The following is a 13,919-nucleotide window of genomic DNA, read 5'->3' as shown; positions in this document are numbered from 1 at the left end:
ACTTACATTGAAACAATACCAGCTCCAGAAGTCTGTCTTGATAGAACAAGATATCCTTCAAACATGATCAAGCAGAATGGAAAAAGGATAGATCAAACAGAAAAGTTATATAAAATAACTTTAATGAAAATAAAAGTGCCCATATTTTACAGGCAAGCAATTACAGGATGTTGTAATGTGGGGAACATTCTGGAATAGTTTAAAAATCAAAGGAGAAATTGCTGGAGGACAAGTAATGCCAGATTGCTCATAACATGATCAAAATACTTTCAAGTATATAATATGATGTTCAGAGGCAAAATATGCCCAATGGTAACCGAAAAAGCCTTCAAGACTTGACAGTAAACCTATCAAGTAATTGAAACAATATATTGGAATCAAGCTACATCTCAAAATTCCATGTGGTCTCTGCAATAAGTTTGGGAGCTTTCAACTCCTCGGCCAAGTTAACTGATGCAAGAATCTGGAAGGCAAAGCTTAAAGTTAGAAAATATGTGAGAAACAAATAGATGATACTCAGGAACTAATTAATTATATTGGGGAGGAAGAATCAATCAACCCATTTGACCAAATTTAATTCAGAAAATAGATTATAGCAGAATCCTAAAAGAGTCAAACCAAAATTGATTAATTTATTAATAGAAAAACACACAAGGCATCTATAAGTCGTCTATGAACGTTCTAACCCAACATTTCCAAGACTAAAATATTTTTTAAAGAAACGGATGAAAGATCACAGCACTGACCGGTATCTTGTTGTATGCATGCCACCACACATGTAAGTAAGTAATTAAGACTAACAAACTTAAGGGAAAAATCAAGACTACAATGAAGCATTGACAACTCTAAAGTATGTATGTGTGTGTTGTGAGCCATAAATAATCCAATACAGCCTTTATACTGATTTTAGCACTCAAGAAAGGTAAAATCATTTCCAGGCAGCAAACTGTGCCTCCTTCTCAAACAACCAACTTCACAATAAGCTACTGGCTTCATCATATTGAAACAGAACTCCATTCCCAAGATGAATTACCACATTCTCACTATAACAGTCTTCATTCATAAGCCTAATCACCAGTCAACAAAGAACCCTTCCCTTCGTAAATGAACCCTTGAGGTTTCTACTATAAAAATCAACCATGGACGAATCCTCTAGCAATATTCAATAGAAAAACATATAACAAGACTCGTTCAACCAATGACCAAAATTTGTAAGCACTTGCAGAAAGAGATTAAACTTACACAACACACTAACACGCGACGATCATCATCGAAAATCAACTCAAGCAAAACACAAACACATGAAAAAAAAAAAACTCAATCTCAAATATGGGATCACCGTTACACTTCCCTCTCGCCGAAGACTAAACATTACAAGCATGCTTAAAAACTAGCTCATACAAAGAGTGAGTCATCTTTCACATATATCCAGTAATTTTAGTCATGTCATTATTCAATCTAAGATCACTAATACCTCATCCCAAAGACTAAATATATCAAACGGGAAATTATCATAACTAACCATCTGCAGACGATTCAAACGGAGCAGCCTCATTGACCGAACAACAAGATTCTAAGACCATATTAGAATTTGGGTTTTACTTTAAACCACACGGGGTGACTAGTTTGAATTTGTTAGAATATCCCTAGTCAAACATGAGACCCACTCCACAAATGTATAAAAATTTTCAAAAAAATAGCAAAAAACAAACCACAACTACCATCCAAATATTGATATTCATTTGCGAATTGCCTCACCTTGAATCCAGCATTGTGTTTGGGATTCCGCGCCCACTCAACTCCCAAAACCTTGCTGGATGTCTGGTATGAAGCCTTCAACGTGTCATCACCGTAAACCCTCCTCGAAACGGCGAAATCCCACGTGTTCTTCGCCACATCATAGGCGGGTTCAATCGTGGTCAACCCCTTGTGAACATAACTGTACTTCAACTTGCAGTTCCCCGAGTCCAGCGCGTAATTCGCCGAAACCTTGTTCGCGGGATCCAACACAAAGCTACCGTCCAGTACGATCCGGTTATCCTGCCTGCTGTGCGCGTAGGTCAAATTCAACGGCCTCTCCCCAACCCTAACCGTGTTCATGAACTGGAACCGAAAGTCCTGCACGAAACGGTGTCAGAAACGGCTATTATTGAAGTAGTATAAGTAGCTAGAATTTGGAATTGAACCTTTTTGGGAACGTTGTAGTCGACGATGAAGACGCCGGGCTTCTCGACGGCGAGAGCCAAGCCGGTGAGGCTGGGGCCGTTGATGAAGGTGGCTTCGGTAACAGAGGCGCGTAACTTGACGTCGGCGGCGTTGACGGCGACGGTTGCGAAAACGGCGCCGTTTTTGTCGACGTCGTACTTGCCTTTGAGCGTGGCCTTCATTGTAAACAACGGAAGGGTTAAGGGACAGTGCGAAGGAAGAGACACGAGAAGAATGGTTGTGCCAAACACCGCCGAATGTCTCCAAACGCGGAATAAATAATCCTTAAATTCCTCACGCTCTTCGACAGCGCCCACTTTCTTTTACTTCCTTCCATCTGGGCCTCGGGCCTCACCAACGTTCGGCCCATTCAAAGTCAAACTGGGTTTTCTACCTTCTCTTTCTTAAATAAACTCTTCACTTCCTAAATATAGATTAAGCTTTTTAATTATATTACATTCTGTTAAGAAATAGATTTTTGACATACTCTCTCTTCACTTCACCTTAATATTATCAACTTGTACGTAAAAATATATGTTATAAATGGTCCAATAGTGCTCTATGTATCACAAATCATAATACGGACACAAAAATACGTATAATTTCTAAAATGTAGGACACGGGAATATGGATCTATATATTATATAATTATAAATTATATAAATTAATAATAAAGATTTATGTACACAAGTATGTTTCATATTATTTTTTTGGAGTAAAAAGATATTTTTCATGACTGGTTCAAAAAAAATTGTTTCTTATTTTTATAATCATAATAAAAATTTATGCAATAAGTTTGAATTTTAAGAAAATTAATGAGTTTTTTTTAAAAAAAATTGTGTTAGAATCATAATAAAATTTCAAAAATCCAACAAATACTTTTTAAATTGAACACTTCACGGATACGTGTCCTACAAGTGTCATACGAGTGTATCTGACACCGACACGTCATTTAAGAGGAGTATCCGAACTTCATAGCTCCTTACCTACCAAGTTATGCGTAGAAGTATAGGTTAATTTATAAAGAATAAAATATAAATATCTTAATTTATAATCCACATGTTATCTTTAACATTTTTCTTAAACTCTTTAATTATTCAAGGTTGAAATATAACTGAAATTGAGTTATTTAGCACGAGAAAAATGGAAGAGCGCGAGGCCAAAAACAGTTAGCAATATCACGCTTCTTTTCTTTCTTCTTCTTCTTCTTCCTCTTATTCTCCTTCTTCTTCATCATCATCAACGTGGTTTGTCATAACAGAGACGTTATCGAATGAGTGCATTGATGAGGAAACTGTGTCCGAATTTCGATAACGTTGATGGGTTGGAGACGGTGCTGGATGTCCCCATTCCGGAGGCGATGTGGACCAACATCGGCAACTCCGGCTCCAACCGTTGGCAAAACCTTCGTTCTCTCATGAGAGCTCAAACGTCGTCACCTTCACCTTCACCTTCTTCATCGTCTTCAAATCCCACGCGTGTCTCTGCTTCTTCCAACCATGAATTCATCGCATTGCTTAAGCTCGTCGGTTCTCCCCTCATCCCTCTTCAGGTTCAATCCGATCGCACCTTAACTCGCCCCCTCAAAGATTCTTCCATTGTAAGTTTCCATTCTCTCACCTCAATGTTATATGCAATTCACTCTCACATTCATCATCTTCATGCACTTTTGCATCTTCTACATTTCAATTTCTATGTCAATTAACTATTCCTGTGTGTTTTTTTCTTCAAAATTAATCTGTTTTTACCTTGCTACTCCAATTAGATTAGTTTTATATAACTAGCAACGTGCAGAGGCTAAATAACTGATTATTTATTGTATAGAACATACATATCCATTTTTATATCTCTAGCAACAATCAAATAAAATGTTAATTTTTATATTTTCAATAAAAAAATAAAATGTCTTTATTGTTTTGGTATATTTTACACAATCCACATTCAGATTCTATCTTGTGTTTGGTGATGTAAATGAGAATGGACCTCTTGATGATAATTTATGTAAATTAAGTTAGCTAAATATTTATAGTTGATTTCATCCTGTAGGGTAAGGTTTTTGTTGTCATTGTTGTGACCTGTTATGATCTATGGTAATTTATACATATATATATATATATATATATATATATATATATATATTAGGGAACACTCTAATTTGATAAAGTTAATCTAAGATTATGTACACTTTATCATGCAAATTATGAAAAAAAGAAGCTTTAATAGAATTTGAAACTTAGCATTGGTGTAGTGCCTATGATAATCTATACAAACTTTATTTTTTCAAACAATTAATCAGTGAAAAACTTTAGTTTTTATGGGAGTGTAATGCCAATGTTATAAGAACTACATGAGTGTAGAATGTTGTAAGATATTTTTCAACAAACAATTACATTACAACTTTTAATGTTGACAGCATACACAATAATAAACATTGCTTTGTTCTTGGATATACAGAAAGCTTCGAGTGCGAAATATATAGTGCAACAGTACATAGCTTCCATTGGAGGAGTGGGTGCAATGGATTCATTGAAGAGCATGTGTGCAGTAGGGCAAGTGAGAATTTCTGGGTCGGAGATGCGACAAAGTGGTGAAAGCATTAAGCAAGTAGGTGGAACAGAGGTAGGAGGTTTTTTGTTGTGGCAAAAGAACCCTGATTTGTGGCACTTTGAATTGGTTGTTTCTGGTCTCAAGGTTAGTTCAGGGAGTGATGGCAAGGTGGCTTGGAACCAATCTTCTTCTCAACCTTCTCGTGCCCACAGAGGCCCTCCCAGACCCCTTCGTCGCTTCTTTCAGGTGAAAACCATGGTTTGACAACTCTAAGAATTGTATACTAACTCTTGATGATGAGTTTTGAAATAAATATATATAATATGAGGTTCGGACACGCCTCTTAAATGTGTTCGTGTCGGATGCATGTATCGAACATCGACGCTCGTAGGACACGTATTAGTGAAGTGTTCAATTTAGACAAAATATTTGTTAGATTTTTAACAATTTTAGAAAGGAGAAATACATTAATTTTTTAAAAACTCAAACTTGTTGTATAAATTTTTATTATGATTATAAAATTAAGGAACAAATCAGTTATGAGAAACATCTTTCAGCTTAAATTCATAATTATATAATATATAAATTTGTGTCCCCGTGTCCTATATTTTAAAGATTATATGTATTTTTGTGTCTCTATCTGTATCGTATAAGTGTCTAATATATATATATATATATATATATATATATATATATATATATAGTAAAGAGTAAATTTGTAGTTAAATGATATGAAAAAAATATTAAAACAATAGTATTAGAAGTTGTAATTTGGTTGTATAAAAGTTGTGATTTGTCAATGTATCATCACCCTTTATACTATCATTCACTATAGGATAATGATACATTGACAACCCACATTTTTTATACAACCACGTTACAACTTTCAATACTATTATTTAAATATTTTTTCATATCATTTAATTAAAAATTTACCTTTTATTATATATATATATTTACATCTAAATCCATCACAACAAGAATTGTGTACAATTTTAAGGATTGTCAAAACATCATTTTTCCTTCACGATATTGGTAGCTTAACAAGTTAACAATTTGCTTGACCATATAGATTACATCTCAAATCCACTAATTGTGGTTAAAGGAGTAAAGGGTTTGAAAATTTCTTCTTTACCTAAAATTTCAATTTGTATGAAATGACAAAAATATCTTTTTTTATATCATCAATTAGAGGTTATATAATGGAGCAGGGTGTCAATATATCATTGCTCAAAAGGGTTTTGTTCAATTATTGTGTTTTGACTCTGTTTAGTTGTTCATTTTGTGGTTGTTTGTTATTATCAGGGGCTACATCCAAGGTGTACGGCTAACTTGTTCATAGATGCTGTATGTGTAGGAGAGGAAACCGTTAACAAAGAAGATTGTTTCTTGCTGAAAGTTGAAACAGCACATTACATTCTTCAAGCACAAAACACTTCCAATTCAGAAACTCTAAGACACACAATGTGGGGTTACTTTAGCCAACGAACAGGGCTACTTGTAAAATTTGAGGACACCAAGTTGGTAAGACTGCAACCTTCCAAGGAAAAAGACTCAATTTTCTGGGAAACAACCATGGAGTCTGTGATTGAGGACTATAGGTGTGTAGATGGCATTAAAATAGCTCATTGTGGGAAGACAGTGACAATATTGTATAGGTATGGTATGGCACATAATAAACATTGGAAGACTGAGGAGACATGGAGGATTGAAGAGGTTGATTTCAACATTTGTGGGTTGTCCATGGATTGCTTTTTGCCTCCCTCTGATCAAGTAGTGCACTAGGAATTAGTTAAGGTTTTCCTTTCTCTTTAAACTTGTCATCGGCAAGAAAACTTAGTTGTACATACACCTCAGTGTAAAAAATCTATGTAGCATAGACACTGACATGAATATTGACACGATACGAACATGAAAATACACATGGTATCTAAAATATATGATACGAGGATAAGGATCTATATATTATATAATTATAAAATATAAATTGACAATAAAGATTTATGTGTACAAAAATGTTTCAATATTTTTTTTGTAACGGAAAGATGTTTCTCATTACTGGTTTTAAAAGATTTGTTTTTTATTTTTATAATTATAATAAAAATTTATACAATAATAAGTTTTTAAAAAATTAATGTATTTTTCTTTTTTAAAATTGTGTTAAAATTGTTAGAATGGTCAGAAATCCAACAAATATTTTTTGAATTTGATACTTTACCAATATATATCCTGCAAGTGTCGTATAAATATCGGTGTTCGACACATGTGTTTGTTATATCCGACATGGACACAATATTGTGAAAGGTGTGTCAAATGTTTGATTAGGAAGTTACAAAATATGATAAAAATTCATTTCAAGGATTTCTCCCAAATGTTGAATGGGGATAAAACTTTTAGGATAATATAAATTCTAGCACAAAGGAAGTGTGTATTAAACCCCACATTTCTCATTATAAAGAGAGAATTAAACTCGTATCATGACATTCTATATAAATATTAATCTATCTTTATGTTATACATTTAGTTAATGGAATGAAATAATCTTTATTCAATTTTCTTTACACATATAGGTTCTGTTTGTTTTTGTGACATGTTAAATTATATTACTATCTCTAGTTGCAATTTTTTTAATTTGTACATTATATGATAAATAAATATATATATATATATATATTTTAAAAGTATAATAAATAAAAATTATATTACAACTAAATTTAATAATAAATAATTTTCTTAACATATAAAATGAAATGTTAGAAAAATTCTTAAAAATGTTACTTGTCAAATAAATCAGAGCGTAGACATCTTCTTGTATAATACATTTTATTTTTGTTTAATTATAAAAAGAATAAGATTGGTTTACATTTTGTTAATTTAAAGAAAATATTCGTGTCAAAAAGAATAAGAATACGACACCGTATAGCTGAATGGCTATAGAAGCGCAAACCCTAATCTTCACACAACCCCTATTTAAAGTCTCTGAGTTCTTCTTCTCTTTGCCGTCTCTCACAGCAACAGCGTTGCATTTCTCTGATTCCGAATTTGTATTCCTTTTCACTCTCTTTTCGATTCCGTTTTCGTAATCTACGTTTATGATTCCACTATGCCATTAGGTTTTGCGTTGAATACCTATTTCGCATTGTTTGATTTTTTGTGGGAATTCAATTGGTTTTGTGTATTATTTTGATTTTGATTTGCTTTCTCCGTGGTCGGTCCACTGCATTTGTTTTACCCTCTCCTTTTTGTGTCCAATTTCAATGGTGTTGGAGATATAACTGATGCACAGATTTCAAAAGTTGGCTTACCAGCCCATTGCACAGATTTTCAAATTGCCATGGGTCAAATGGACCTACTGAAATACCCTAACAGAAAAAATTAATTTTTATGCATTTATTTGTACCTGCAAAGAGAGATTTTGGCAGTGATGATTCAAATTTTTAACCGCTTATTGATATACTGATAAGCTGTGATGACCACTTTGCATTTATCTGAAGCCATTTAACTTGTATTTTGTATTTTTGTTCTGTTTTTGTTTGTTCTCTTTCTCTGGTTTTTCAGTGAATCCAAAATGAAAGGGTTGGCAAGGGATGATGAAATTTCTTATCCTACACACTGATATATCAAGTGAAGATTAAAACTCCGCTTATTATCTGATGCCTTCCCTGTCATAAATTTCTATAGTTTGATGTTAATTTTTATTGTCTCTGTTTTATGGTTTGAAAAACTGAATTTGATTTGTTGAAAGTTTTATTCAAATCATCAATGATGAACAAATGCAGACGGGCGGACTGAACTGATGCCATGTTGATTGTCTGCCACTTCCATATTTGGAATTACTCTGAGATTAAATTGAATCATGTTTCATTCACAATTTGATTATGTGCTTGATTGTTGTATAAGTTTTTTTTTTTTTTCTTGAAAGTGTTTGTTGAGAAGTAATCTTTCTGCTATGATGAGGTTGCACCAATATGTCTGGACATATGAAATTTGTTTGTGATATAACAGTTGCATTTCTTCTGAGCAGAGTTATTAATCCATTGTTTTTGTCTTTTGTTTAGGGTTTTATGTGAAGTATTTGCTTTTAAAACTCATCTATTGATCAGTTCTTTTTTTGTTACAACTGAAGACTATTGATGGATGATTTTTGTTTGCACACATTGTTAAGAAGGAGAAAACCAGGTCATAAGTGGAAATTTTTTACTGATATATTTCATTCTTTATGTTTTAAACAACTATTCCTTGAACCAGTGGCTATATTGCAAGGCAAATGCCATAAGAATGGCTGGTGGTGATGCAATGAGCATGAACAATGTTGAGAATAAGGGGCTGGAAAAAGAATGAATGTGCGAGGAAGAACAAAGAAGAAATAAATAAGAAAATAATGTTTGTACATATTAATAAAACTGTAGAAATTTTTTATTTTTTTCGGCTTTTTCTTTGGATGTAAAACTTCTATCAACTTTTGTTTGTGATATATAATTTCTTTATTTTAATATATAGCGTCAAAACTAAAATATTGTTTTTAAAACAAATTAACATGTACGATTATCATAATCTAATTAACTAATACATGAACATGTGAAAATAAGTTATTTACTAGATAAGATAAAGTTGAATTATGCAGTTCTTAATCCATTCGATTAAATTTCATTAATCAAAATCCTACAACAAAAGTCTTTTAAAGGTATCACTTTGTTTATTTTGACAAATGATCATTTTGGATAAGACATTATTAAAATAAATGATGAAAAGATCAATGGAATGTTAATTAAAGGGTTTGTTTAAATAATTAAAGGGTTTGTTTACATCCTTAAAGATTGTTAAAGAACATTTGAAGTGTTTTATCAAAAAGATTGCAAGATAGAATAAAAAATTGTTTCAAGCGATTTCATTTCAAGATGTCTTTAATCAGTTGTAAACCATTTTTAGTACTTTATAAACTAAATTTTATATAGTTTTATGTTAAGTTTAAGATCGTAGACAACGAATGATTTATTCCAAGTCTTTTTAGAAGGGATTTTCATGTTTAACACACTTTTTAAAAGATATTTGATTTTGATTGTTTCTTACTAATTGATGGATAGACAAAATAACATTGTCTACAAAAACAAAATATAAACATTTCATAAGTTTAGTTAAAAAAATAACTTATTTTATTCAGAATAATGTTAGATTTAATCAAATTTGATCAAACAAAATATAATGCAAGAATTTTGAAATTTAATATATTATAAATTATAAATAAATTGTTTAGTTTATATTTTTACAATAGGTTTTTCTTTTTAAATTTTAACTTATTGAATATGAAAGCGGATTTTTCAATTCGGATTACCATTGACAATTAATCGTTCACTTTCAATTTTAATTTAATGAATATCAAATCCTTTTTAATAAAAAAATAGAGACTTGAATACTAATTTAATTTTCATAAAATGAGCTAATTTTAATTTTCACATTTGTAAAAATAATAATTCTTATTAACTATAAATCTTTATATATAAATGAATAAATGATTTTTTTTAAAAAACTATTTTCTAAATAAATATATATTGTTTCTAATATCCCTAAATCTTTTTAGAAAATCTGGAATTACAAATGTGATTCTAATCTGATAATTATTTATTTCATGTAGTCAAATAATGGAGGTTTGTTAGTTAGTTTTGGAAAACATAAGCACTATAAAATAAGACAATTATTTTATGTATTTGAGGAATAATAATCAAACCAAACTTAATTGGGGTTTGGAAGGATGGAACACGTTATCTTATATGTTAAATCTGTTTAAAGGAGGCTTGTGAAGGAGAGGATGTTATAGTGTTTAAATAGTTTTGGATGTATAAAACGAAATAAGTTATTTACTTGGGTAAACTAGTGAAATTTCGCCATACTTTCTGCAATTTTATTTTGAGTTTGTATTGCGCTGAAAAAATTCACACAAGTACTTTCATAGTTCCAAATTTACACATGTCGCGTTTTGTTCCAAATTCAGTGGAGATTCTTGCATGGAATTTCAGGAAAAAACTATTTTGGGAGAATTTTTCAGAAATTTTGTGCAAACCAAAGCTATCCTCTACCAAAACTTGTGAAATTTTGCCCTACTTTCTGATATTTTATTCTGGGTCCGTATTGCGCTGAAAAAATTCACACAAGTACTTTCATATGTTGTTTGCACCCAGGTAAGTAGGCATGTCCACAAACAAATCACAAAAAGAAGATACGGAGAAGGAAGGTCATGACGTTTTGTTTTCGAAAAACTTCACTCCTGGTCTGGGACTTACCACGCCTTACTCCTTAGGTATTTTGGTATAAAAATTTTACAAGACGTTCGTCACTATGTCTATTGAGTTTTGGATGAGATTTGAGCCCCGGATTCGTCCCAGAGGATTGGCAATAAATTTTTTATTCATCACTGTCAGGGCTGAAAGGAAGGTTCGTTTGTGTGCGAAACTGTTTGTTTTTTTTCGTGGGTGAATACTCGTCCGTTTGACCTGAAATTTGTCGCGTTTTGTCCCAAATTCAGTGGAGATTCTTAGGTGGATTTTCAGGAAAAAACTATTTCGGGAGAATTTTTCAGAAATTTTGTGCAAACCAAGGCTATCCTACCAAAATTTGTGAAATTTCGCCCTACTTTCTGCAATTTTATTCTGGGTCCGTATTGTGCTGAAAAAATTCACACAATTACTTTCATATGTTGTTTGCACCCAAGTAAGGAGGCACGTCCACAAAAAAATCACAAAAAGAAGATACGGGGAAGGAAGGTCATGACGTTTTATTTTCGTAAAACCAGTTTTGTTTACTCCCGGTCTGGGACTTACCACGCCTTACTCCTTGGGTATTTTGGTATGAAATTTTTACCAGATGTTCGTCACTGTGTCTGTTGAGTTTTGGCTAAGATTTGAACCTCAGATTCGTCTCACAGGATTGGCAATAAAGTTTTTATTCATCACTGCCAGAGTTGAAAGGAAGATTTGTTTGTGTGCGAAACTGTTTGATTTTTTTCGTTGGGGAATACTCGTCCGTTTGACCTGAAATTTGTCGTATTTTGTCCCAAATTCAATGGAGATTCTTAGGTGGATTTTGAAAAAAAAAATATTTCGGGAGAATTTTTAAGAAATTTTGTGCAAACCAAGGATATCCTCTACCAAAACTCGTGAAATTTCGCCATACTTTCTGCAATTTTATTCTGGGTCCGTATTGCGCTGAAAAAATTCACACAAGTACTTTTATGTGTTGTTTGCACCCAGTTAAGGAGGCACGTCCACAAACAAATCACAAAAAGAAGATATGGGGAAGGAAAGCCAGGACGTTTTGTTTTTGGAAAATCAGTTTTGTTCACTCCCGGTCTGGGACTTACCACGCCTTACTTGTTGGGTATTTTGGTCTAAAATTTTCACCAGACTTTCGTCACTGTGTTTGTTGAGTTTTGGCTGAGATTTGAGCCCCGGATTCGTCCCACAGGATTGGCAATAAATTTTTTATTCATCACTTCCAGGGCTGAAAGGAAGGTTCGTTTGTGTGCGAAACTGTTTGATTTTTTTCGTGGGCGAATACTCATCCGTTTGACCTGAAATTTGTCGCGTTTTGTCCCAAATTCAGTGGAGATTCTTACGTGGATTTTCAGGAAAAAACTATTTCGGGAGAATTTTTCAGAAATTTTGTGCAAACCAAGGCTATCAGGCTTGTGAAGTAGAGGATTTTATAGTGTTTAAACAGTTTTGGATGTATAAAACGCACGCTACCTTCTGCACTTTGTGCTGAAAAATAAGTTATTCACTTGGGTCAATTTGGAAGGTGAGATTGTGGTCCAAAGTCCTTTGTTTAGTTTTTGCATGATGGAGGAGGAGTTTTGTCGTCATTTGTATGGATTGAAGTGCGGCTCGTGTCCTCACAATGTTCCTTTAGTGATTTTTTTCCTATTCAGACTGAGTAATGCTCTTATTTCTGCAAATGATGTGTGGGAGTGTAGAAGCATAGGAACAATGTAATCTTTATTGGGTTGTGGTCGATGTTTTAGAAGTGTTTGCCGTTTCAATTAAAGACTTGAATGGTGTTTCGACCCTCTAGTTTGTATGAGGATGATTTATTAACCTATTTTTTCAGGTGTTTGTTTTTAGTGGGTTCTCTAAATCTAACCATGTAGATTGTTTAAGTGGTCTAGTTTGTTGAGACTAAAGTAGAATCACAAATGAGTAATTCATATTTATTTATTTTTTATTATCAATTAAAAAATATTTCCACATTAAATTTATGGATAATTGATTTTGTTCCACTGCGAAATTCTTGTGTTTAATCAAATTAACGATAGATAATAATTACTGTATTTATAATAATCATAAAAATTTATTAATAATTTCAAATTAGCGGATGACACGAAAATATCTATACAGTTAATGTATATAAATTCTTATCATTTAACTGTTATTTTAAATTAAAATAATTACTTATATAAAAAATCAATTAGGATAAAATTATAAAAAATATTTATATTCATTTATAATTTAATAATATTTTTTATTTTAATAATCATATACTATTATATAAAAAAATATACATTATTTAATGTCATCTATTAATTGGACAGTTTACCTCCTAATAAATAAAAAACAATTCCTTTATTTATTTAATAAAATAAATAATTAAATTTTCTAATGAAAAATAACAATTACGTAAACTTTTTAATACTATTTTTATAAAATTGTATATGTATATATTTAAAAAAAATATGTAACTGACAATTTATGAAAAAATAATTAAATTCACATTTAAGAATTATTCAGTAGTTTAAATTGAAACAGTTTTAAATAGTGCTATGGTTTGCATAAAAAAATCAAAATTTTAGAATTCATTAGTAACTTATTTTAAAATAAAAACATTTAGACACCATCTATATTTGATTTAACTTCATGGGAAGACAAATAAAAACATGCAATTAATTGAACCAATGATAACATGTAAAGTATAATTATTTTGTAATGCAAAATTAAATAAATAAAGATGTACTTAAAAAGTTATTATAGCATTTAACGTGAATACAAACTCATGTGAGTCATATCAGACACATCCCAATTCAAGATATTTAGAACTGCAGGAGAATTAACCAAAGATAACTTGGCGAATGTATAATTAAATTAGACTGTATCTTGGTTGTGTCACATCATCAACTATAA

At 31.7% G+C, this 13,919-nt stretch overlaps 2 protein-coding genes and 1 non-coding gene across 3 annotated transcripts; 2 read left to right on the top strand and 1 right to left on the bottom strand.

The window, feature by feature from the left end:
• Positions 1–105: 105 nt before the first annotated feature.
• On the bottom strand, positions 106–2,502 carry LOC137816428 (outer envelope pore protein 24, chloroplastic-like). Its single transcript, XM_068619561.1, has 3 exons — positions 2,187–2,502; positions 1,759–2,118; positions 106–463 (listed from the first exon to the last, which is right to left on the bottom strand). Exons 1-3 carry the CDS (start codon positions 2,385–2,387, stop codon positions 383–385), a joined length of 642 nt encoding a protein of 213 aa, XP_068475662.1. The 5' UTR covers positions 2,388–2,502; the 3' UTR covers positions 106–382.
• A 960-nt stretch (positions 2,503–3,462) lies between these two features.
• LOC137816429 (uncharacterized) lies at positions 3,463–6,606 on the top strand. Its single transcript, XM_068619562.1, has 3 exons — positions 3,463–3,805; positions 4,660–4,998; positions 6,058–6,606. The coding sequence occupies exons 1-3, from the start codon at positions 3,479–3,481 to the stop codon at positions 6,535–6,537; spliced, it is 1,146 nt and encodes a 381-aa protein (XP_068475663.1). The 5' UTR covers positions 3,463–3,478; the 3' UTR covers positions 6,538–6,606.
• Positions 6,607–8,328: 1,722 nt separating this feature from the next.
• LOC137816746 (small nucleolar RNA R16) lies at positions 8,329–8,413 on the top strand. The gene has a single exon (XR_011081861.1). It is a non-coding gene; the product is annotated as a small nucleolar RNA R16 (small nucleolar RNA).
• The last annotated feature ends 5,506 nt before the right edge of the window (positions 8,414–13,919 follow it).

The sequence above is a fragment of the Phaseolus vulgaris genome, chromosome 1 (assembly GCF_000499845.2).
Source record: "Phaseolus vulgaris cultivar G19833 chromosome 1, P. vulgaris v2.0, whole genome shotgun sequence".
Lineage (NCBI taxonomy): Eukaryota > Viridiplantae > Streptophyta > Magnoliopsida > Fabales > Fabaceae > Phaseolus > Phaseolus vulgaris.
Note: the sequence above shows the minus strand (reverse complement) of the source record. Positions and strands in the feature narration are given on the sequence as shown.